Source organism: Scophthalmus maximus, chromosome 13 (assembly GCF_022379125.1).
Source record: "Scophthalmus maximus strain ysfricsl-2021 chromosome 13, ASM2237912v1, whole genome shotgun sequence".
Taxonomy (NCBI): Eukaryota; Metazoa; Chordata; class Actinopteri; order Pleuronectiformes; family Scophthalmidae; genus Scophthalmus; species Scophthalmus maximus.
Window position 1 is genome coordinate 2,417,501 of NC_061527.1, and position 25,953 is coordinate 2,443,453.

Genomic DNA, 25,953 nt, shown 5'->3' on the forward strand with positions numbered 1-25,953 from the left:
ACACTCACACACACACACAGTGAAGCACACAGAGGGGGCTCTGAGCGGTGGCGGGGCGTGTGGTGCACGTTCGGGCCGGTGTTGTGCGTGCAGCAGCAGCAGCAGGAGCACGAGCGGCGGCTTGTGTTTTCTCTGGTCGGAGTGAGTGTGAATGCCAGTGGAAAGCTCTTAATGGCCTGTAAACACAAACAGTCATATTTCCAGTTCCAGGCCATTTGAGGGCTCATCACTGGTTCTGCCCGCGTGCGTACACGACACGACATGACGGACAGCCGAGCGTCTGGAGAGTCGCTCAGCTGTGCGATGCTCGCTCCAACCTGTGTTTCTCATCTCCGTGTGTCACGTTAATGACCTCGACTGCAGCTTCATTTCTCAGAATAACAAAATCTGTAACTTTGTGTTTTGTGCAGTTGCTTCACTGTAGAGCAGTGTGTGCAGCGCGCTAGCTCCTCACAAGCTACCACCCACTTCATCTAATCTGATACATTTAGATATTACAAATGAATGCTCCTTTAATCCATATTTCATGCCGTGATGTGACAAAATCAACTTCACGTTCTCCTGAGCCTCTTTTAGCTCGTTGTTTTGGTTTTGAACAGCACATTAACTGAGCCGTGTCATTGCTCACGTTGTTTCCAGCAGCATCAGGAAGATGTTTAACCAGTTCTGATAATCTCACTGTTCAGTTTTTCTTAAAGTTGGTGAAGAAAGTAGTAAAAAAAATGTAGGTAAATATAAAGATATTCATTTAGAGAGAATATTATTCTTATGTTCATCAGGTGACAGGAACACGACTTATCGTATATGTTGCTCTGTGTCTGACGAATATTTCAACGGGTAATTGTCTCCATAGATTTATTTATTTCTTTGATTTATTTTAAAGAAACTCCAAAACGGTGTTCTCATCTCAGGAGAGTTTTCTTGCCAGGACGACTGATGCGAACATGCTTTTTTCTTTTGGCCCCTTATATATTATATAAACAACCATTACAGAGATCATCAAGAAATATTATGAAACTTCTCTTGTACGTTTTGTAATTCTAGATTTTTGGGAAAAAACAATGGGATTCTATGTCATGGAATATTCCGACGAGCTGTGGTTTTGGTCTTTTAAGGGGATTCATTAATCATGTTAAAAAGACAAAGCAACAGTTTTGTCATGGAACTATGCTACACATTATAAACCCCCCCCCCCCCCAAATAATCCATCTTAGAATTTATTCCATTCTAAATGTGTGCGTAGTGTATTTTTGAATCCTTGAGGCCAAGCACATGAGAGACTACATCAAGCGCCTCGCGGCGGCGTGTCACACCGGCCGGGCGGCTCAATATCTCGGGGGGATAAAACAAGCGTGACGGGCTGTGACAGCGGCCGATCGGCCGAGCTCTGTACTTTGAGGTCGCGCTGGGTTTGGAGATCGACGAGCCAAGAGCTGCTGCTGCTGCTGCTGCTGCGCCGTGAAAAGCTGGAGGGAGTGAACACAAGGGGGTCGGGTGAAACGTGCTTATTCCTCCTCGCTCCTTCGCAATCTCATAAACACACACGCGCGCCTGGTAATTGCGTCTCATTAGGCCGCTCGTTGGTCTTTCATGTAGCTGCTGAACATGGCCACCGTCGCTCCCCTCTGGCCCACAGACGTAAACAAACACTTTCAGCTGGGCCGCGGAGCCTCTGCTCCACCAGGGAGAGCTCGGGATTCCCCCCCTTCAGCCATGGAGGCGCATGTCACCGCCTCCTACAGTGCCACTCTTTTTCTATCTGGTACTTTTGCTTCTGTTCTTTTTCTGTGCTCTAAAAGAAACAAGTGAGAGAAAGAGACTTTGAAAACGGAATCAAGACAGCAGTCGGGGAGAGCTGCCTGCCCGCCCGCCCGCTGCGGATCGGTAATGACATAATGAGAGGACGGCAGTGTTTAGCGGGCGGCTCTTTTTATAGCGTCTGTCAAGACAAATGTGCAATCGTTCGCTTTGATTGAGTGGGTGTGCGTGTACGTGACGAGCGTGCGTGTGCGCGGCAGCTCAGTGCACAGTCGTGCTGGGAAGCTGAGCAAAGGGGATTTGTGAGGTGGGAAAACCCGGAGAGAGGGAAGGAGAGGATGTGACTAAACACTGATGTGTCAATGTAAAAGAGAAAAGGGGGGGAAAAGAGGAAAAAAAAAAAGAACGAAGGGGAGAAGGGTCAGGGGGAGGTGACGGTCGGGGTCAAGCTGAGGTCAAATGAGGTGCAAGAACCAGTAACTCTGGGGTCAAGTTTAGAATGAAAACAAACCAGCGCTATCACTGCAGGTCGCAGACAGAGCCTCCCCCTCAGGTCTCTCTCTCTCTCTCACACAACACACACACACGCACGCACGCACGCACGCACGCACGCACGCGAGCGTTGCCGGGGCCACTTAATTAAAAAAAAAAAAAAAAAAAGAGTTCCCTGGCACTCCCTGAGAAAGTCCCACCTTCTGAAAAGCAAACACACGGCTCCGCGTCGCGGCTGTTTTGACTAAGGATGGAGTTGGATACGAGCGGGCCGCGGAGTGAAAAGCCTCATTGTGTTTCGGAGAGAGAGAGAGAGAGAGAGAGAGAGAGAGAGAGACCGTCTCACTTCTCTCCTCGTCCGTCAGGCTGACACCTCGCCGCAGCGTTTCCTCACCAATTACGCACCGGCCCCCCTTGAAAACGCCGTCGCACACGTCGTCAAGTCCTTTTTCGTGTCAAATCTACAATGTGTTTTTTGCGAAATTCGTGTTTCGACAATATTAAGACGAGTACGGTTTATTGCCGTGACCCTGTTTCCTCGAGTTCGCCTGCGACGACACATATTGCAAACATGTGCATTTGCAATATGTGCCGTGTTATATTTCTGTGTGTGTGTGGGTGCTTGTATGCCCGGTTTAATATCATAAGCGCGCGTGAACGTGGATCAACCATAAGTCTAATAAAAAACAGACAAACATGAGGAAACCATTTGGCGATAGGCGATGAGGGGAAGGCAGGCTTCCAGTGCTGTGACCCGACAAATGTTTCCATTCCATTAGAGCCATCAGGCGCGTTTCAAGTGGACGGGTTGGGGTGCCGTCCCTGCCACGCTCAATAGACTGCAGGCAGCTCGCAGCTCGCAGCTCGTCTGGCGGGAAAATGCCGCTCAGGACTGAATTCCCTCTCTCCACACCAAGAGTTGTGTTCATCGCAGAAAAAACAAACACAATCGGGTTGTTGCATAAGGAACTTCTGCACAAGTAGCAGGGAACCGCACCGAGTCGATTGAGGATTATTTCAGCATGTGCTCTTTTCTCGACCGGCAGTACGAAGTCTGATGGAGCAAAAGTGACCAAAAAAAAAAAAAGACTATAAATAAGGAAAGAAGCTGAGGAACTTTTGGAGCTGATTAATCAAAGGTCAAAAGGTCATAGTCAACAGAAACATCGTCTTAAAAAAGTCCAACAAATATCAGCGCTAGAGACAGAATGGAGATTCATATTGATCAGGAAATTATTTCCCATCGTGATGGCAAGGTATGTGATGTCATGAAGATGTCAGATCCATTGTTAAAAATGTATTCTCCCAGGTCTCTCTGCATCTAAACGTTTATAGATCACTTCTATCTATACTGATAATCGATTAATCGGTTCAAGTAGTTTTTATTTTTAAGACAAGAGTCGAAATTCTCTAATTTCAGCTTCTGAAATGTGAATATTTCCTAATGTCTTTGCTCCTCTGTGACAGTGAACTGAATATCGTGTGTGGACAAAACAAAACATCATCTTGGTGTTTTAGGAAACATGATCGACATTTTTCAACTAATCTATTAATCGAGAAAATAACCGAAAGACTAATGGATAATGAAAACAATCGGTAGTTGAAGCCCCTACCAAAATTTGTGTGTTGTCGATCATCTCGTCCAACTCTGAGCAGCAAAGTTAACAAGTGTATTTTCCGAAGCTTTGAACTTCCCAGGAGGGTTTTTGCTTTTGTTTTCCTTGTTAACTTACAGAATGAATTTGTTTATTAGCTAATGTGACTTCATCCGTCGCTATATAAGTGACGCGGCCACACACAAGAAGCCAGTTGTCAAAGGGTCAGAGAGAGAGAGAGAGAGAGAGCGCGAGAGAGCTGTGAGAAAATGAAACGATCCGAGACCGACGCGAGCGAGCTCTTGTGATATTTGGCCTCGGTCTTTTCGATGCTCTTCAGTCTGGACGGAGAATCTTCCCACGAGTCGCTCGACCGTCTGACGGAGGGCGAGGGAGGGGAGCGAGAAGGAGCGAGAGAGAGGAGCGCACGCACACACACACACACACACACACACACACACACACACACACACACACACACACACACACACACACACACACACACACACACACACACACACACACACACACACACACACACACACACACACACACACACACACACACACACACACACACACACACACACACACACATTCCAGTGTCCGCAAAGAGTCGGGCCAGACTCCTCTGGCAATTAAGACGAGATGACCCCGCCCTCGCGCCCCCGTAAATATCCCTCCTCCACTCCATCAGTGCTGTCCGCCTGACCAGCGAGGGCTTCGCTTCACTTTCACTCCCCGACTCACACCGATACTCCCCCAAGATGTCACCACATGGGACGGACACACACACGGACACACACACACGGACGGACGGACGCACGCACACGTGCACACACACAGAGAGAGAGAGGGAGGAAAGGCTGGGAGGGATTATTGCACGAGGACGCCTCTCACACTTGTGCTTCCCTCTCGCAGCGTCTCAGCTTCACGAGGCAGCTGTGGACTCTCTCTCTCTCTCTCTGTCTCTGTCTCTGTCCAGCGGATTCCAATCGCCATCCGATAAAAACACAGCGGCATCACCAAGGCCGAGTATCGGATCAACACTGTTTTGGTGAAAACCAAAATACGGGGTCCAAAAAAAGGAGTAACCTGAAATGTTTCTAACTATGACATACAATTAAAAACTTAAGACCTAAAGATGACCGGTCACACATGTATCATGAATGACAGAGCAGCCACCCAGGTGTTCACACATACGTGTCCATGGACACCTCTCACTCTCCCCTCCTTCCCCCAGCCTGTTTCCCCCCCCAGCAGGGTACGAAGCCCCCCCACCACCTATATGCCCCCTCTGGAGAGGACGTCTTTGAATCCATTTCCCCCGCTCCTTCTGTCCAGGTGGGAGGTACGAGTCTCTCTCTGCTGCTTTATGTACGTGTGTGTGTGTGTGTGTGTGTGTGTGTGTGTGTGTGTGTGTGTGTGTGTGTGTGTGTGTGTGTGTGTGTGTGTGTGTGTGTGTGTGTGTGTGTGTGTGTGTGTGTGTGTGTGTGTGTGTGTGTGTGTGTGTGTGTGTGTGTGGTATTTCACCCGTCACCTACCACACCTGTCGAAACACAGAACTGAACCGCAGGACGTCAGAGTTTACTCTTTTTTTTTCTTCCTCTTCCTGTTTTCAACCCAGACACGTGAAATAAACTGGAAGTAAATTGAGAAAGATTTAAACAATAAGTGACAGATTTTGCTTTTATTTACTGTTTGTTGCGTTGTAGAGCACTGTGGTTGAATATGTAACATTTTGGTCGGACTGTTCTAAAAAGCTTTACTTACTTTCCTGTTAATTTCAGATTTCAGTTTAAGTAAATGTAGGTTTTCATATAGTCGTGCTGTGTTAACAGAATTTTAAATACTGATCTAAGTGATTTGGAAAAATCAACTGGTGAAGATTTTATGAGAAGTTAAGCACAAAGCGATGTATTTCAGGCATTAACAACAGAACTGAAGCTGTTAATAACCTCAGTGTCTCTAAAGGGATATTCCATGTTATTCCGGAGTGTGATAGGCTCATATTCTCCTTCTTCAGTTTCCTAAACAAATAGACGTGAAGTGAGATTGTGACGACAGGAGGACAAACAAGTATCTTAACTCACTGAAACAACAAAGCTCATAGAAAATGTGGCATCAGGACATTTTCTTTTCTTATCTCTATGTTTCTCTATTACACTTGCAGGTTGGATTAATATTAATATTCTTGCTTTTCCTGTTTGTTTCAATTTTTTTTTATATGTTCATAGCTTCAAAAAATGTAAAATCCCGGCACTGGAGGTTTCTTTCTCGTGAGAATAATGTGCAGCTGTTCACTGTCTGTCTTTCTGTACATCTATGTTTGTGGGAACCTCCCGTCACCGTCTTTGTGTATGAGCCTCTGCAGGGCCGCAGGGTGCAAACCGTCCTGCCGAGGACTCTGGTTACACGACGAGAACGCAGAGGAAAACAGAAGAGAGGGAGAAGAAGAAGAAGGAGGAGAACATCTGCTTTCATCCTCAACCCAGCAGGGGGGAGAGCTCAGGCCTGTCACTCAGGGGGAGGGAGGGAGGGAGGGAGGGAGCGAGGGACAGCCAGCTGCTGCCCCCAACACACACACACACACACACACACACACACACACACACACACACACACACACACACACACACACACACACACACACACACACACACACACACACACACACACACACACACACACACACACACACACACACACACACACACACACAAAAGTGCTGACTAATCTACAGCCCAGTGTTGCGATTTTTCCTCTAATTTGATCAATTATGACGATGTATTCTGAATATTTAGGCAATAAATAAAAAAGGAAAATGCTCGAACTGCAAATAAAAATTCTGATAAGTCAAGAGAGCTTATTCCAACATGAAAAACTTTTGACAGAGACAGTCAGTCAGTCGTCCAGCTGTACAGATCTAACTGGAACTTAAAGACAAAACAACGACTGTTTGATTCCTTGAGCCTGTAATTCTTTGTCGTGCCAACTTTAAATTTACTGTCAATCTTTATTTCCAATATTCAATAATGCTACAAAACTAAAGGACTTGTTGTTCTTAAACTGGAGGAGGACTTTGATTTGATTTATGGACTATCAGACAAATTTAAGGAATAACACACTACTGTATTTCCAACATGGTCCCACGATGTTAAAATACTGAGAAACTTATAAACTAGCACATTAAAAATGTACTTATGCTGCGTACGAGCCATTGTCATCTGAGAACACAAATCACACAAAGTCCCGCCCTCGTGAATTTAACTAAAAATCACCTGCGGCTCGTTCCAAAATTAAATGGTCAAAAACCATCGCACCAAGCGCAGCACGCAGAGAGAAATGTCTTGTTCTGCGACACTTAGAAAATATTTAGTCAGCACAAACATTCACTGCTGCATTATTCCTAAATATGAGACACTTGTCTGAGATATTCAACTTCTCCTTATTGATTTCCAATGTTTCACTGAATTGAACAGCTTTTTGAAAAGTCTTTTATTCACAGTTGCATCAGAGGATAATAACTTTGAATCGCTCCGATCTTTTGGGAGGTGCTGTGGCCAAAAAAGATCCCAAACACAAACTGAACAAGAGACTGCCAGTCGGCAGATTAAGGAAATGAAAACAAAGCTGAGGGGATTCATGCATTTAACACACTGCAGGTCAGAACCAGAACCAGAAACCGAAGGAGATCATGAAAACACACCGGCACGTTGTCGAAGCCCAGCAGAGCGGGATCTATGACACGTTCGGTCTTAAAGGCGAAGTTGTGGAATAATATACTTTTTTTCAAAAGTAGAAATAAACTAGCAAAAGAATAGAGTGAGGAGAGAAACCAGGAAGTTACAGGTAATTATGAAGGTGGAAAAAAGATGGAATTTGTCAAATAACTGAGTTGTTTTCTTCTTTTAAACAAAGGTTTGATATTATAAAAAGATATGAACAACAACAACAAAACACAGCCACAAATTTAACTGTCATCACAAGGAGACGTTAGAAATGAATCTCAGGCTGAGTGGTTATTCTTCACCTCTCACCAAAAACGACCATCCAGGTACAAATAAGGTAACGGGAGAGAAATAAGGAGTGAACCAGAAACGTGGATCAACACTCATCTCCCTCCATCATCTTTTTCCTTCAGGTTTAATTTATGTGATAATATTCCATGCCACAAAAAAACACTCACCCCATGTTTTATGATCGTGGATTTGGACACATGGGGGGGGGGGGGGGGGGGGGGGGGGGGGGGCAACACGGGGCAACACTGCCTCCCTGGAAATCTATTTTTAAGTCTCTCACCTAATTCATCATAACTCCAATCGTCATATCTCACCTCCCACGCATGTTCACTCATCCACGTGTCATGATTTCATCAACTACACCGACCAGTCGCTTCATCTCGACTGTGCTCGAGTCCGAAAACAAAAACGATTCACTTAACTAAACTGTGAAACTCTTCGTTTGAGTTCATCCTGTTGCATAACATATCCAGATCCTAAAGGTTTCCAAGACTTCAGGGGTTTAATTTTTCCGAAAATATGTGTCACAATGGATGGAAATCAAATCTTTAAAAACATATATTTATATAATCACTAATGTAAATATTCCACATGAATCGTGTACTCGAACCCGACAACTCTTCCGAGGACGTGAAGCCAAAACTAACATTGTAAGATTCGTTGAGAAGTAGCATCACATTCCTGCCGCCGCAAATCACAACGTGACCTTAAAGGACTTTAGATGAGCGACTGAACTTATAGAAATTTAAGATCAAGTTGTTTGAAACTGCCTTTAGTTACATTTAGAGTAATAATCCTAAACAAATGACTTTTTATTTCTGATTTAAAAGTGTTCTCTGAGCTGAGCCCGTCACCAGAAGACTTCACAAGAAGAACAAACAAGAACATTTGTCGACTACAACAGTTAAAATTAATCTAGAACTTTTCCTTTTAATTCTGGGCTACTCAGGGATTTCACTGAAAGAACATGCTGATGAAAAAAAAATGATTAGAGAGAGGATGCCCATAAAAACTGTGATCTCCATGATCCATCTGTGATTCCTCTCAGTTATGAATCTCTGAAGAGGAAGTCGACAGTTGAGCCCCTTTTTCCAAAACGACGGGTTTTAAAGGCTCCTAGCTCCAAATAAAAAGTCCTCGGAGTCGAGATCAGAGTCACTTATCAGAGCTTTAAAGAGGCAGAAAATGATTTTATTATGTTCCAACATAGGGCTCTGTAAATGTACAGTGTGTGTGTGTACACACACACACAAACACACATTGAGGTTTTATCATTCTGAGCCACAGGGGGGACGAACCCCAGTTTACTGAGTTGCCGCCGAGGCCCCGGGTCAAATTTCACCTGCAATTAACAGTCGAAAACACACACACACACACACACACACACACACACACACACACACACACACACACACACACACACACACACACACACACACACACACACACACACACACACACACACACACACACACACCTGTTGTTGCTGCTTGTGTGGGACACCAAATCAACATGACAGCAGCTTCTGTCACAGCGCCTCTCTCTAAATGATCGACACTCGGCCTAACCCCCCTGCACACACACACAAATCTCAGGGGACGATGTTATGATCATGCCAGTGTGTGTGTGTGTGTGTGTGCTGGTGCATCAGGGGTTTGAGGGGGTCAGGGGGTTTTTGGGTGATGAAACCTAACGCTCCCTTCTCCTCTGAACCTTATTAGATCCCAGTTTAGCTCTTTACCGCTCCAGCTGTGTTTATTAAAACCTCGCAGAGCAGGCAGAGGTATTTATCAGCTCCCGGAATCACTGCTGCAAAGACCTGGACACACACACACACACACACACACACACACACACACACACACACACACACACACACACACACACACACACACACACACACACACACACACACACACACACACACACACACACACACACACACACACACACACACACACACACACACACACACACACACACACACACACTTATCTATACCACAGAGTGGGGAAAGGGGCGAGCACGACGAATCAGCAGTGGCTATATCAAATATTGTAGGAGCTGTATTTCTACTGATCATGGAGAGAGATATGTCAGAGAGAGCGGTTGAGAAAATAAGAAATAATAGTTTTATCAGTCAATACAACTACTGCAGCCAAGACGACCAGTAAAAAGCCAAAGTATAGAGTATTAAGATACATGATATGTATTTCAGAGAATCACAGCAAATATCTAGACTATTATTTATGTTATTTCTGCTCCAACTTTTTTACAGCTCACACCAACTGTTTACTGTCTCTGACCGATGGAAGACGGATCTAATGCCGGTGTCATGAATTGTTAATCATAACTGTGGCTGTTACTAAAACTGTAACAAAGACTGAACTGATCTGTCATCGGCAAACTGGTTCGATAATCTGTTTATTATCGATTAGCAAAAATTCTCCAGCGTGAATAATTACTGATTTTCCTGCCTGAATATGTTGCGGGGGGTTATGAAATCAAGACATTTGAAGAGAAGACTTGTGTTCACCAATTTGGTACGTTTTCTTCAACTAATGATGAATTGATTAATGGAGGATATATTCAACATGTTACAGTAATAGATTGTGTTGGAGCTATTTTCTGAATCAGGCCATAATGTAAAAATAGTATAATTGGTCGCCTCTTTTTCTTTCAAATTACAAAAGAGCCAGAGAACCGACGTTTCCGTCTGAGCTCCGGGGCCAAACATCCAGCATCCGTCAAGTCGAACGTTGAGTCACACCGACTCTCCGAAAGATAATGAGGCTCCTTTTTTTTCCCCCCCGTGCCGAGTTGAAACTGGACAAGTGCCTCGGCAGAAAAAAAAGTTCAACTTGTAGACGCAAACGTCCGACTTTACTGTAACAGGTTCCTGGGCCTGTCACCTCCCGGGCCAAGAGCTGAATGATGAATGGCCCGCCGCTCTCATCAATCATCTGTGATTGGCCCTGATCTAGCGCCGTGATTGGCTAATTAGCCTCATCTGTAACAATTACTGCACGGAGAGGGGCAGCTGCGACACGAAAAAAAAAAGGGTGGGGGGGGGGGTAAGAAAAATAAGAAGGAGGTGAAAAATGACACCATGTGGGCCCTTGTCCTGTCACCTCGCCGCCGCCACACAATGCCAGGAATCAGACGGTTACCGCAACACAGGGGCTGGCGGGCAACACACGCCGCCGCAACACACACACACACACACACACACACACACACACACACACACACACACACACACACACACACACACACACACACACACACACACACACACACACACACACACACACACACACACACACACACACACACACACACACACACCAAGGAAAAACTTTCCTGAGAACGAAATTTCACAGGTAATTATATTTTGAAAATAAATATGCGAACAAGACAAGAGCTGGGAGGGAGAAGGGGATTGTCAGGCCTGTGTGTCAGCGGGTCAGCCACATCTCATCTGGCAACGGTTTCTGGTTCGCTACAGGAGCGGAGGAGCAGCAACGCCAGCTCCAGTCGGGGGGGGGGGGGGGGGGGGGGGGGGGGGGAGGGGATAAAAGCCAGTTATGAGATGTCAGGGGGAAATATCTGGTAACTGGGTGGTATAACTCGCTCGCCAAGTGAGTGCCCGACAAGAGGGAGCAAGAGTCTCGGGCGTAGCACCGACGTGGTGACGCAGCTTTGCAGGAGAACAAAAACACGAAACAATAAAAAAAAAAAAAAAAAAAGGTTAAGAGCAGAAAAGGAAAAAAAAATAAGAGAGAACACGAGGAGGGGGAGAGGAAACCGACAAGAAGACAGAGAGAAAGTGAAGCAGGATGGAGCCGGAGGGGGAGAGAGAAAGGGCCAGAACCACCGGGCCAACTCCTGCTCCCGCTCCCTCCCTCCCGGCCAACCCTCTTCTCCAACACAGGAAATGGCTCTCTGCAGCCAGGAGGCGAGGAGGTGGAGGGGAGGGGGTCCAAACAGCTGTACCCACCATGGGCCAGCGTGGGGGCACAAGGCCGAGAGGAGGGGAAGGAGCAGGGAGGAGGGCAGTCGGTGGTCAAGATGGCTGACGATCTTCTCAGACAGCGGCGTCAGTGAGCGATCGCTGCGGCTTTTTCTTTTCTCCTCGTCACACTCAAAAAAAAAAAAGTCTGGACGCAGTCACAAAAGTACGACGGCGTATTAGGGCCATTGTATGAAACAAAATGTCCCTGTCAGCGTCTGTGGTGATCCTGAAGCGACGTAGTTCCTTGAAAAACCCAAAAATATTTTTCCTACTTTTTTTCTCGTAAATTTGCCACTTTAATGTCAGAAATTCAGAGGTTTTTTTCTCGGAATATTAACCCCCCCTCCCCCAGTTTCCATAATATTTTTTCCCCCTCATGCAATGGCCATAATACGCAGTCGTACAAAAGTGACAAGCTCAGGCCTGTTTGGGGAAAATCAGATCAGGAGGATTTAAATCATCCCCACGACTGATTTGTATTCCATAATGCTATAATAAGAATATGATAATAATAAAGGGCTCCATTGAGAGAAGCCGGGCAGCACCAGGTCGGTCTGTCAGGCTGCCGGGGGGGACGGTGGGACGGGGACACCCGATACTCGGGCTGAGACGATGCCCAGCCAGCCGCACGCTTTCAGACGTCGTTAGGGCAGACACACAGCACGCCCCTCCTGCCACCCGCAATCCATCCACAGCCAATTACAAGCAATTTCCCTGTCCTGGGTGGGGTGAGGAGAGGGGAGGGAGGGGGGGAGAGAGTTGTCAGCCTAAAGCAGACACACATGGTTCTGTTTACAAATTGCCACGTTGTTTGGCTTCGCCATGGTAACACACAGGCCGACGCTGGCCGGCCGGCCGGACGTTTCAAAGCTGGACGTGGAGAGAGGCAGGGCGCCGAGTGCTGGTGACAGTCCCGGCCTTTGATGGTCTGCAGGGCGGGAGGTGGGTGGAGAGACTGTTCACTTACGCATTATGTACAAACATACGTCTGTTTGCCTCCTCCCTTCATCTCCCCCTCCCCACCTCCGTTCCCCTCCACCTCAGCACCTCGAGCTTCTGTTTGGCTTTCCCCGAAAATCCGCCTTTTTCCGAAACTGGAGACGCGCAGCGAGGAGCTGCCTGATTCACCAGAGCTGGAATGTCGGCCGTTCCCACAGGAAACCTGGAGCGTCTCAAGCTAGGATGCCCTGGACAGGCGAGTGCACGCACACACACAAATGCGGCAGCGGCGGCCGCACAAGGGTTTGCACATGACGACCCATGAGAACACAACGTGGTCAGTGAGAAAGATCTAACGTAACAGGAGGAAGAAACGTGCTGGATGTGACCCAATGATTCATATTTTTGTCAAGAATATGACAAATGGAAAAAAAAACCTGCATTATACTGAAATAATTTAAACTGAAACTGGAGGTATTGCTTTATTTTAGTTAATACTACGTACGTGTGATGGCTGCTTCTTTTATTTTTCTCCAGTTTTCAGTTTCCTGTTTCCATACGTTCGCGAAGTCGAGACAAACCGTTCCAGGACGTCAGCTGTTCAACTCAAGTGTGAAGCCCCGAGTGTGTTCGTGCCCGCTGCTGCTGCTGCGGAGTTTTCGTTGGCCCGAAAAAAACACGAGAATATCAATGCAACGTCTTTTATTTTCTCAGATGTTTTTGCGTGACGGCGAAATAAAAAAAATCATCACACAAGAATCCCTTTTCAAAAACAATAAACTTCAGCGCTTCCATGTTGCCGTTCCCATCTGATGTCAGACTTCCTGTACCACCACTATCATTCAGCGTGTGCTACAGTGAGCTGTGACAGTCTTCGCATTATCAGACGGAGGCTGACGCTTCGTTTGACGCCATTTGACGCCTCCGCACCCAAAACGCCTCAGCAGCACTTCAACATGCGCTACCCCCCATCCTGCCGTGACCTCCTCACCCCCTGACTCGCGATCTCGAAGAGCAACCCCCGCCACCGTCACCTCCTAATAATAACACGGTCCGCCGTGAGGGGTCTGCTGTCAGACATGGCAACCCGTCGAGTCTTTCATCTCGGGCGAGCCACACGCACATGTTCCAACCTTACCCTATCACACACACACACACACACACATGAACTCAGAGTCAGAAACACTGAGCTCCGTCTGCTCCTGGATGAGGCGACCCCACTGTTTCGTTTCATCTCGCTCTCTCTGCTGGCACGATCGCGTTAACACAAACATCGTATTTCTGTCATCGTCCCCGGGACGTGGCGATCCCTTAACATCTCTCTTTCTTTTTTCTTCTGCGGGCGTTCGGGGGCCTGGAGGGATCTGGGACATGGGTGAGTTGTGGGAAACCAGAGTGCAGTCTGTGGCCTCACAGCATGCGGCTCGCTCTCTGTCTCTATCTCCGTTTCTCTCTTGGCAGAGAATCATAGGAGGCTTCATGCAGATCAAATATTACGGCCTCAAATGATCTGGGAAAAACACGCCGCTGATGCCGTGTGCACATCTGAACCCTGTTCAACTCTGGAGCAGTGCACGCACACGTGTGTGCGTGTGTGTGAGTGTGTGTGTGTGTGTGTGTGTGGTCGTGGTGTGTGTCTTACCTCCACGTAGTCCCTGGCGTGGCCCCAGTCCCTCTTGGAGTCCAGGTTGCCCAGGTAGAAGGTCTCCAGTTGGCCCAGGTGGATCTTCGCCACAGACCGAGTGATCTTACGCGTCACAAAGTTTGAACCTAAAACACATAACATGAAGAAAAATGTAATGCTTTGTTGGCATCTTTCTGAATTCAATTACACACGAATATAAATATGTCATGCGGTTCGGCCTGGTCCAACACACACAAACACTGACAGTCAGAAACAAGGGAAAACAAGGAGCAGATAAGTGAAACTGAGGCCTCCTCGCTGAAAAGAGTTTAAAGATCCCTAATAATGAAACTATACACACACAGAAGACCTTCCAAACCTCTATTACTGCACCAAGTCAAAGCAAAAGCTCAAGTAAAAAGCCACCCTGAGTAAAAATCAATTCTTTAACCACCTCACATTACAGCCTGGGATCCTTTTCGATTCCCTCTCGCATTTTCCCCCGTTTAATTCAACATTTCGGTGTCAAGTCTAAGCTAGCGGCCGAGGACCGGACCACCCTGACAGCGCCGGTGCTGGTGTCCCGTCCAGGATCCACCGCACCGACGGCAGGTTCATCTGCCAGATCTTCCCACTGGTTCTCCTCATCCCTAAGCAGACACACGGTGCGATATCATCTGAGGGAAAACAAATGAGTCTCCTAATGACTATTTCTGTGGCACTGGAGACTTTTTTTCGGTGTCTTGGCCGCACGTTGACGACTGACGGCTGGTGTCGTGTTCTCTTTTCCCTGCTGCAAGGGGGGAAAGACGCCGCGGCGAAGCCTCCAACCCAAACACAACATCATACTTATGGAAATCAACACTAAATATTAGAGTGTCACGACTAATAACGCCACCGTCTTGGTTGAAAACAGCCTATTAGTACTTGAGGGTTGTTGGTTTTTTGTTTTTTGTTGTTTCTGGTAAGGCTCTTCTGTCTTTTGTTCAAACGCCAAAATGGCAGATATGAGAAAAAATGATTTCAAAGGAAAAAAGCTCAAAGCGTGCATCAAAGAGCTGCTAGCTCGCTGCTATTTTTAGCTGACACGACATCTCTACTGTACATAAATCTCCCACAACCTTGCGTGAACCTCTTCCCGAGACCCTCTCGAGAAAGAGCGCTCCGACTTTTCTAAGCTCATCAGGGCTGGAGATGAATGTCGCCCTTTCAGCTCGACGCGCCCGTCCCGAGGCTGTAATAGCGTGGCTCTGTCGCCACACTGTATCGCTGTGTTAACCCTGACATGGAGCAGAGCCTCCGCTCTAAGACGCAGGAAAAATCCCACGAACCCAATCATGCGAATGCACCAAATTTGTAGTAATTATTTCATAGGAGAGCAGACAGGCCCCCGGGGCCGGCCTGAGTAGAAACAGACCAGGGGAGGTTAGACACGCTTATTTGAGAAAATACAGCGCGGTGGTTGTGTGTCGGGAGCGAGTCACATGTGCCCGCGTGTCAACACTGCTTTGTCGCCATGTTGTACAGCGGTTTAATAAAGTTAAAGTCACCCTCCACTCCACGTTTTTCTTCTGTTTCTGTCCTCTAACATGTCTGACATTGACTACAGGGACTTGTATCTGAGCACATGTCACTATAGAGGTTTTTTCACATTCCTGCCCTGGAGGTGGAGATTTCTGTTTCTCTGCAATTTGAAATTCAAACGAATCCTGTTCAAGCTAGATTTGGTCACAAATACAGAAAAACAAACGCTGACGAATATGCAAATGTGAGGCGAAGAAACCGGAAACTTCCAGTGCACCAAAGGCAGCACATCCACGAGTGGACGGCGGACAGTGTTAGCATTAGTGGTTAGCATCCATGAGAGGATGGCAGGTGTGTGAGCAGACAGTTAGCATTAGCAGTTAGCATAAACGAGAGGATGGCAGGTGGCTATTCAGACAATTAGTGTTAGCATTAGCAGTTAGCATCCACGAGAAGATGGCAGGTGTGTCGGCAGACAGTTAGCATTAGCAGTTAGTATCCACGAGAGGACGGCAGGTGTGTCAGCAGACAGTCAGCGTTAACATTAGCAGTTAGCATCCATTAGAGGACGCCAGTTGTGTCGGCAGACATTTAGCGTTAGCATTAGCAGTTAGCAGACAGTTAGCATTAACACTTGGCATCCACGAGAGGACGGCAGGTGCGTCAGCAGAAAATTAGCATTAGCAGGTAGCATCCATGAGTGGACGGCAGGTGTGTCAGCAGACAGTTAGCCTTAGCATTAGCAGTTTGTGAAAGTTTAATGGCTGAATCTCACTGCCTCTAGCCATCTTGTTGCGCACATTCTTCCACTGGTCACCTATAGCGAACAACTTTGGTGGGCGGGGCCTGTGGTATTTGCATAACATGAATATTCACAGTCACCGAATTCCTCAATGAGGGAGAGAGTGGAAATTCCAGCCTCATTTCAGAGGGTTTTTAACAATATTTTTTGGGGTGAACCATGTTAAATAAAATATTAGGCATAGCAGATTATTTTTATATATATTTTAAAATGTGACTGGAGGGGGTCTTTAAATGAGGGCTCTGTGCAGTCTTCAGAAGTTTCATCTTCAGTGTTCTCACCCTTTTGAATCAATATTATTGACACGTTTATTAAGGAAATAGCTTCTGTCTACAGAGCGTGGATAAACGGTGGAGGGGAATCCCCCCTCCTCTGATGTGGGACCTGTCCCGACTCTGCGTGATCGTCTCATCTTGGCCCCCGGGGACCCGTGTCTCGAACTTTGGCAGGTCTTCTGTTCTGGCAGGTACAGTTCCAACCTCCCCCTGCTACGACTGCAGTCGAATGTTTAACCTGCAAATTATTCATCTGCCACTGATGCGTCTGTGATTGTCAGGGTCTGATCTCATCACAGGTATAAACGCTACACACACGAACCTTAACACTACGACGACGTGTCAAGGGACGGAACGATTAAGCAATTGATCAACAGAGAGAAAATAATCAATTGACGACAGTTTTTAAAGGGGAACTCCACCAATTCTTTTACACACGAGTTAATGGGGAGTTGATTCCTTCTGTAGTCCTGAAGGAACTTTTAGTGCAAAGCCTGTGTTACTAAAATGAGACTGTGGGGATTTTTGTAGGAATGGAGGCTCCAATGCGTTTGGATTTTCAGGGTATTTGGGTATCAGATGCTTTGTTATGGGACATTATAACTGTACAGTTGTGGTTAAATAACATGCTGCTTAACACCTGGACTAACGGACGCCCCAACTTGAGATGCTCTTCGAATAAGAATATCGATTTAAATCATTTACCTGGTGACTGCTTTCTTTTTGTTTTGTATTCTTCAAGCTAGGCACTAAACCTTTTGCCGAGTGCGTCTGTTTTAAATCACTGCAAAATAAATTTCTTTGAGTAACCAAATTTCAATGTTGGTCTCTGGAAACTCTAGTGAACACTATTTCATTATTTTTTTAAGATTGAACAATTAATCAAAAATAATTGACACTACAAGATTATGGCATTTTCCTCAGCGACAGCCCGACATACATGGTATACTAGGATCTGGTGAGGCAATGTAAGAAGACTACAGTACATTGGAAGGAGAAGGGGGGGTTGATTTAACATCCAAGGGAAACTCAAGTTTGCAGGTTAAACGCAGGTTGTCAAAACTATGCAGAGCCGAGTTGGCTCTTAAAAAGGTGGCGGAGGGATTAAGAGTGTATAGCACAGAACCCCCCGATCAGTAATAAAGTCCATTATTCCCCCCCCCCCCCCTCGCCAAGCAACACCTGTAGCCTCCTTGTAAAGCTCACACCTCTTGTTTGGAGTGGCACTGCTCCCTGCTTCCTCTAATTGGTGCGGTGTGGACCAGGGCAAGGGCCCTAATGGACCGGGCCTGCCTGGCTGTGGACAAAGCCTACACTGTTACAGGCAGGGGTGTTAATGTGTTTCCTTTACTGGCAGCGGCACCGCAGGACGACCGGAAGGGGAGGAGGGTGGAGGCAAGGGAGGGGAGCCAGGCTAACAGGAGGTTTCGAACCCAAGCGGGCAGGCGCTGGACGTTTAACCTTGCCCGCAGCCCGGCGGAAAGTCTAATAAAACCACGGACCGTGAAAACTGAGCAGGCAGCGAAACCCCTTTGCCAGAAACTGACACTCAGTCTCTTTCTCAACTCTTCTCTTCTCCCCCCCCCCCTCGCCCCTCAATCATTCCCTTTTCACTTTTTGGCGAGAGAAGCGGCAGGAAAAACGTAACACGGGCTTCGTTGGCACAGCTGGACTGAACTATGAGAGGGAAGACGAAGGAGGAGCATCAGGGGCGAGATGTCTCCCCATCCAGAGCCAATGGCCGTGTGGCACCAGACAAGATGGGGGGACGGGAGCTGTCAGCTTGGGGGGAGTCAGGGAGGGGAGTGTGGGTTTTGAGAAGCTTGACTGGCCCTGGTGGTTACTCAATAGATTCTGTTGTGCCATGCGTCTTCACACTGTGACGGCCCAGCCCCCCGAACTCGCTCAGGACCTCAAGATGTCTGGCTCGCACTCCTGTTACCGTCTGTGTTGTATTTATGGGCATTTTACTGATTGAGATTCAACCGCAGCTCGATTTTATTCAAGTCGCTCGACTGTAACGTTTATTTTTCGAAGACAAAACGTGCGGTCGCTGGCTTCAGCCCGAACGGCGGCGCGTTACAGCTCTGGGGAAAAAAAATGGAAGAGCGAAGCAAATTCACGTCGTGAATGATGTCAAACATTTATCAAAAAATATCTTTAATGTTACATTTGCAAAAAGGTAGCAACATCAACTTCCTTCCGAAGCAAAGTCATCATCCTCTTCCAATTTTTAGACACGCCATATGTTTTGCATCACCACCTAAAATCTGTTCCAAGGCGACTTACAGGATGTTGCTGAATTTTCTTTTTGCGAACCCAGACTGCTCCAAAAATAGGACGACGGACTGGTTTAGTTCTTAAAAATCTTTTTTTTTTTTAAAAGCTGAACATAAAGTTTAATTCCACCTATTTTCCAAATATCTGACAGCGGAGTCATTTCTGTTGTGAGCTTGTTCCAACTGGCAACGTTCCGCAGGTGGTAAAGAAAAAAAGGAAAAAAATAACCAAGGCGTAACGTTGATTGCCACGGGGTTGTCATAGCAACCCTTAGGTTGCCCTAAAAGCAGGAGAGTTTACACACCTGTTTTGGAATTCAACCAGAACTGCAAATCCCATAATCCCACTCTGTCTCTGAGCGATGCCCCGAGGGAGTGAAATGCTTTGTGGCAGGACTTAAGTGAAAAAAACGCAAACCCCCTTGATTTCCATCTCCACTCCCACACGTTTTTTAAGGATTTTAAGGTCGACTCCACAGACATGTGTACGTCAAAATCAACGAGTTCTCGTCTCGTACCCATCGTCTTTATCTGGCCTGAGTTATGAGCAGAAATACCTGACTTGCAAATGAGCACTGAGTGACTGAGTGAGTGAGGAATTCTGCAAGGAGGAATCTTCCCCGGGTCAGGGGTTGGCCAAACTCCACCCAGGCCAAAGACCTGTCAGTGTCTGCCATCGCCGTTATTGCACAGTTCTTAATATTTTTTTTTCACGTTCTGATTGAACCTCTGGAGCTTTCGACGAAGGGGAGAATTATCTGCGTTGTATCCAAGATGGGTCACGCGGTCGGCCCCGCTCTGCCAACACGGCGTCTCTTCACACCTGACAGAAAGAGAGCGCTGGAATGAAAGCTGCAGGGTTTCGGAGACAAAGACCAAGAAAAGTCTCTGTCTTAATTGGGTGTGTGATGCAACGAGATGGATGCGGAGCAAAAAAAAAAAAGAAGGTGTGTGGAAAGAAAGGGAGGGTGTGGAGAAAAGAGAGGGGAGTCGATGAAGCATGTTTTTCTTGTGCTCGATCACTGACAGCACCACCTCCGCACATTGCAGAACCTAGAGAAAGTGTTTCGATCCGGTACAGAAAACAAAGACGTAATTTCGTGTCTGGCAGCGTCCCATCGCAACACCGTGGAGCGACATCTTGGTGATTTGAGGGGGGTGCCCTCGACTGGAGGCACAATCATCGCACTCGCGTCGACTGAGATTCTCCGTTGCCATGGCATTCTGGGACAACAAACACAGATTTTTTTGGCAGTGCGGGGATGAGTGAAGGTAGAAAACCTCAAGTGACCACGTGACACAGTCAACGCTGTACCCAGGCAGAGAGGGAGGAGGAAAGCACCTTTGCGGCAATGTGAGACAAGGTGTAAGGTGTGTGTGTGTGTGTGTGTGTGTGAGAGGACTCTGTCAACAGCTTTGCTCTGAGGCGTCAAGACTCAAAAAAGAAATAGGAGAAAAACAAAAAGGGCCCGTTGCCGAGTTCCATCTTACGAGGGACGAGGCCAAATCTCCCTGACCGAGTCGTTCCCATCTGAAGATTTTCCTTTTGAAAATAACCTCTCCAATAAATGGATAACATATCCTCTTACTAATCTATCGTGCAATCTGACCTTTTGGGCTCAACCTCAACAAAAGCAGAAAGATGAAGCCGAGGCATGTAGAGGCCGACTGACTGACTGAGGTGTGTGTGTGTGTGTGTGTGTGTGTGTGTGTGTGTGTGCGTGTGTGTGCGCGCGTGTGTTTTAAGGGGCAGCATTGACTCTGACAGTGCTATTATAACTTCCCCGACGCTAACCGGTCTCCTCTCCTAACATAACAGTATATTATTCTATACTGCCGAGCGTGAACCACAGAGCTCTCGATGGGGCGGAGAGATGGATGGGACTTCCCCAAATAAACCAGGGGGATTAGACGACGACTGGAGCCGGTCAGTAGCAGCAACAGTGACCTCAAGACGCAAAAACATATTGCGGTGCTGATTTACGGCCGAGGCCTTAGATAAACACTTTGCTAATAACTATAAATTAAACTTTGGGACTTTGAGTTGCCGTGTGTCGTGTTTGTTGAAACGAAACGACCAAATAAACACTTGAAACGGTTATTTGAACACAGACTTCGCCGGTGATCGCTCTCGCCCAGAGAGAAGGCGGAGGAGCGCTGCACTGTCTCATGTGTCACAGCAATGTGGAGTCTATTTAGCGCCCCTGCTAACGCTAATCCCCCCCTCTTCGGAGTCGGTGTGAGGGCTGTTTGTTATGGCTGACGACTAAAGCTAACTGGAAAAAAAGGAGGCTAGCCGCGGTGTGAACCGGCCGGCAGATGCGGGGGCTTCCGTTTGCTTTGCTTCATGCTGGATATTCCCCCCTTCACGACCGTCCCGTTCCCACCTCTCGCTGCAGAACGACGGGGGTAAATCGGCTGTTTATTGGTTTGAACGTTCAGGTGTTTTGTGTGAGAGAAACGGTAAAGAGGAACTAGATGACTTATTCTTGCTGGGAGTAAGTCATCCAACAACAGCTCCTTGTTCAATCCTACAGAGGGACAGTGAGTCTGACGCTGTCCTGTTTTCAGTTTCCGTTATTCCCAGAAGCCACCAGACGGTACATGACACACCAAGCCACGGAGACGATTGGTCACCGGCAGGTCACTGCAGCAGACGCCGCGAGCGAGTCTGAGTGAGCTTGTTATTAAAGAGGGGGGAAAAAAAGCGTCCTCACGAAAGCAAACAGCTATTTGTTTCTCACACACACACACACACACACACACACACGCACGCATTTCGGGAGGATGACATCACAAGCCGTTCCTGTGTGTGGGAGGATGGGTGATGTCAGGGCAAGTGAAACCGACATCATGGACTTCCTCGCTCATTAGCAGCCAGAGGCACAAGTGGCGAGGCGGCAGGTACAGGAGCAGGTGATGAGCAGACCTGTGAAGGACGATGTTGGGGAAACAAAGAGGAGCACGGAGACGTTCATGCTGAGAACCAGAGGGAAATCCTTCTGCCTCCATTTTGGTGTTTTGGTGACCAGTTTACTAAAATCACTCAGGAATGGATTCCCGTGGTTTCAGTGTAGTTTTTACTGTTGACGAGGTTTTATCCTTTTAGCAGAAGGATCTGTACAGTGTCTGAACTCAACACTACACACCAACATAATAATGTAAAGTATGTTAATATGTACAATAATGATTAATGCTCTACTTTGAGGTTAATATAATATTAAATGAATGGTGATAAATCTATGTCCATTCACTGAAGAGTATGGATCCTTAAATAAACCCAGCCCTTATTCTTCAATTAACTTATGTATTGATCGAAAATGATTTGAGGTGTGATCAAAATTGCCGTTAATACACTTCAATTGAGTCTGCTACTTTGTGGACACTTTCAACGATTTGAAATTTTAAATCATCCTAAAAAAAAATTCCACTACTTTCTTATTTTTTTCCAGGTTTTTCGGAATCCTGTTAGGTTCCCACAATGCAACAGTTTTTGTTTCTGTGTATGCTGTTAAAATATATTAGATATAGATATAGATAGGTACTTGGGATCAATAAAGTTCTATTCAGTTGGTAGAATTTGTACACAGCAACCTACAGATCTATTTAACATGATATATTGACAACACTGAGGTTGACGTTGACTGTAAGCTCCATGTTGATTCCCTACTCTCTCTGTACAGTGAAAAGTATCAGTTATGTATTACACAACCATGTGATTTACAGTACAACCACAGAGAGAGAGAAAAAAAAAAGTGCCATGGGAGAGTTGTGCAGCACAAAGCACCAACTCCTCCTCCTCCGTCAGAGCCCTCCTGTGGGAGACGGCAGTGCGCGGCCAAACGCACCCCCCCACCCCCAACTCGACGCGGCGGCGACAGGGTCGTGGCCGGGCCCCCGGAGGCCTGGGTAAACACTGGCCCGTCCAGCAAACGCCAAGCGCCACACTGGGGTTGAGCGAGGCAGCCGTGGGACATCTGGCCACATCACAGCGCAGCGTTCCTGCTTTATGAGCAACAACAGCCGTAACTCTGAGAATAGAAGTGGCAGGAGTGAAAAACCCGCTGGCCCGGTGCAGAAACGCTGACTGCGGAGGAAAAGAGGAGGAGGAGGAGGACGACGTGAAGTGAAGCACGAGGGAGGAAGAAAGGGAAAGTGTGTGTGTGTGTGTGATGTGTGTGTGTGTGTATGTGTGTGGCGGAAGAATGAAAAGACGGACGGCGAGTCAGAAGGCAGATAGAGAAAGAGCTGACGTGTTATCGGAGGGCAGCGAGCTTTGTCCTTATAAGGTCACGGTGTGTCCATTCGGGAAAAGGACACAAGCATCTCCGACTGTCGCGGTTTCACAGTTACAACCGGAATCTTTGGATTACAGTAATTGACCAAAATCTAAAATATCCCAAAATATTCATCTTCATATTCGGGTGGCAGACGCGTTCCTTCTACCCTCTCGACCGCGGCAAACAAAATCTCGACGACGACGACCGGCTTTCCCCTCGAGCCGGCTGAACAAACCACACCGGTTCCCACACCTATCTATCTGTGGTAACCCATTAAGGTTTTACTGGCTGACCCCTGACCTCGGCCGGGGTCATGGCTGGGGCCTTCATTAGGAGGATAAATCATAAACACCTGAGCGGCTGACCTGGTCGCAGCGCGCGGGGCTGCAGTCATGTGGTATTCATTTTGGACGGCGGTGGCGTGTAAATCGGGTTAAACCAGCGCCTGTGACCCTCGGGGGCTCGGAGCACATATTAAAAATGCGACCACAAACCCACTCACACTATGTAATGATATGTGTGTGTGTATGTGTGTGTGTGAGTCAAGTAGTTATGAGAAACGCGGCTGCACAGGTGAACGAATATGACTTTATATAGAGCATGTAATTGAACACACAACCCAACAACTGTTGCCAGGTTCAGTCGTACTTTTTATTGTTCCAGTTATATTTCTACGTCTGAACTTTGTCAGAAAGGATCCATGACATGTTATGTTGCAGATACATAATGGGATTTTATCTCACGATGTAAAGTGTTTTCCTGCAACAGAGGTTGTACTGTACATCATACAGATCTTCTGACCTGGCCGGACTGGTTGTCCCTCTCTCTCAGGAGAACCATCCCTTTGATATAATATCTGCGGTCTCTGGTGACCCTTTGAAAATGTATTTATTCAAACTGGCCTTTGTTTGGTCTCCTACTATTTAGTTTTCAAAATGTGTGTTCTTTAATTGTTCAATTTTGATCAACAAACATACTCAATTATGTCAGGATCTTCGCCACTCCCCTGATGATGCTTGAGGGAATATATTCACTGTTCACAGACTGCATTTTTTCAAAAAAGAATCTAAGTCTTGAATAGGGCTGCAACTAACTTTCTTTGTTTGGTTCATAAAATGGTGAAAAATGTTGATTGTGTTTCCCAAAACCTCAATGTGAGGTTTTGTTTTGTCCACAAAGATATTCAGTTTACTGTCACAGAGGAGCAAACCAGAAAATATTCACATTTAAGAAGCTGTAATCAGAGAATTTAAAACTTTTTTCCCATAAAAATCTACTTAAACCGGTTATTATCAAAATAATTAGCGAACAATTTAGTAGTCGATTATAAATTGACTAAGTGTTGCAGCTCTAGTCTTGAATATTCTTTTCTACTTAGAGTTTGTAATGCACAAGTAATGTGACGCTTTCCTAAGCAACAGAAAAGAACGGGAGTGATCTGACAATCCTCCTTTTTTCAACTGAATAGAGCATAAACCGATCGGCTGCAACTTTTAAAAAACGGTTTATGTTTTTAAACTTGTGGCCGGTCGGTTAACTCATGTCAAAGTTTAAAGAGGAATTCAACTTTGGTTCAGAATGCGTGTGGCGCCGCGACCTCACCTCTCCTCGGGCTCTCGTGGTTGAAGAGGATCCCGTTGACGGCGAACATGTTGTAGGCCTCTCGGAAGTTCACCACGATCCAGTAGGCGTAGAGCTTTGCAGCACCTGGGTGGAGAGACAGAGGAGGGGAGAGTTTTACTTTGTATATTCACAACAGATAAGTGAACACAATGTTTTCATCAACTGGTTATGTGTAACGTTCAACACAGGCGGAGGCAGAAACACTCTCCTCGCCGCAGACACAGATTCTGTGTTGTAACTACACTACGTGTCACGGTTGAACGCAGCGGTGTACGGGCGGATCTAGTTTCACCAGCGGGGAACGAGAACCGCAGACTCCTGCTGATTGACCAAAAGCAGGCTCGTACAGAAAGTTCTCCTTTCTCTCGCTATCTTCTTCTTCTTCTTCTCCTTCCTCCCTCCTTCTCCTCCTCCTCCTCCCCTCCTTCCTCCCGTGATGAGGGGGAATGCCAGAGAGAGCGAGCGGGAAAAAAAGGAGGCGCCCATCGATTAAACCGTAGGTCAGGACGTGTGCTGGAGGTGAAGGGAGGCCGCCATGGCAGCCCCCCGCCCCTCAAGTCTAATTAATAAAGGAGCAGCCCCCTCCTCATGATGGTATGTGCCTCCCATGCAGCCTCAGATTGAGTGCTGACAGATGGGGAAAGTGTCAGTGAGGAGAGCATTTAGACAACAGAGAACATGAAACCTGATCGCTCCCACACGTGTACGGCCTACGTGTGTGTGTGC

General features: G+C 46.9%; 1 protein-coding gene across 1 annotated transcript in view; it reads right to left on the reverse strand.

The window, feature by feature from the left end:
• The window catches only part of gmds (GDP-mannose 4,6-dehydratase), a 158,035-nt gene that overhangs the window by 79,726 nt on the left and 52,356 nt on the right, over positions 1–25,953 (reverse strand). Inside the window, exons 6-7 of the mRNA XM_035647878.2 lie at positions 25,207–25,311; positions 14,463–14,590 (exon numbers count right to left, since the gene is read on the reverse strand). Of these exons, the coding sequence (XP_035503771.1) occupies positions 14,463–14,590; positions 25,207–25,311 (233 nt within the window). The remainder of the gene's footprint in view (positions 1–14,462; positions 14,591–25,206; positions 25,312–25,953) is intronic.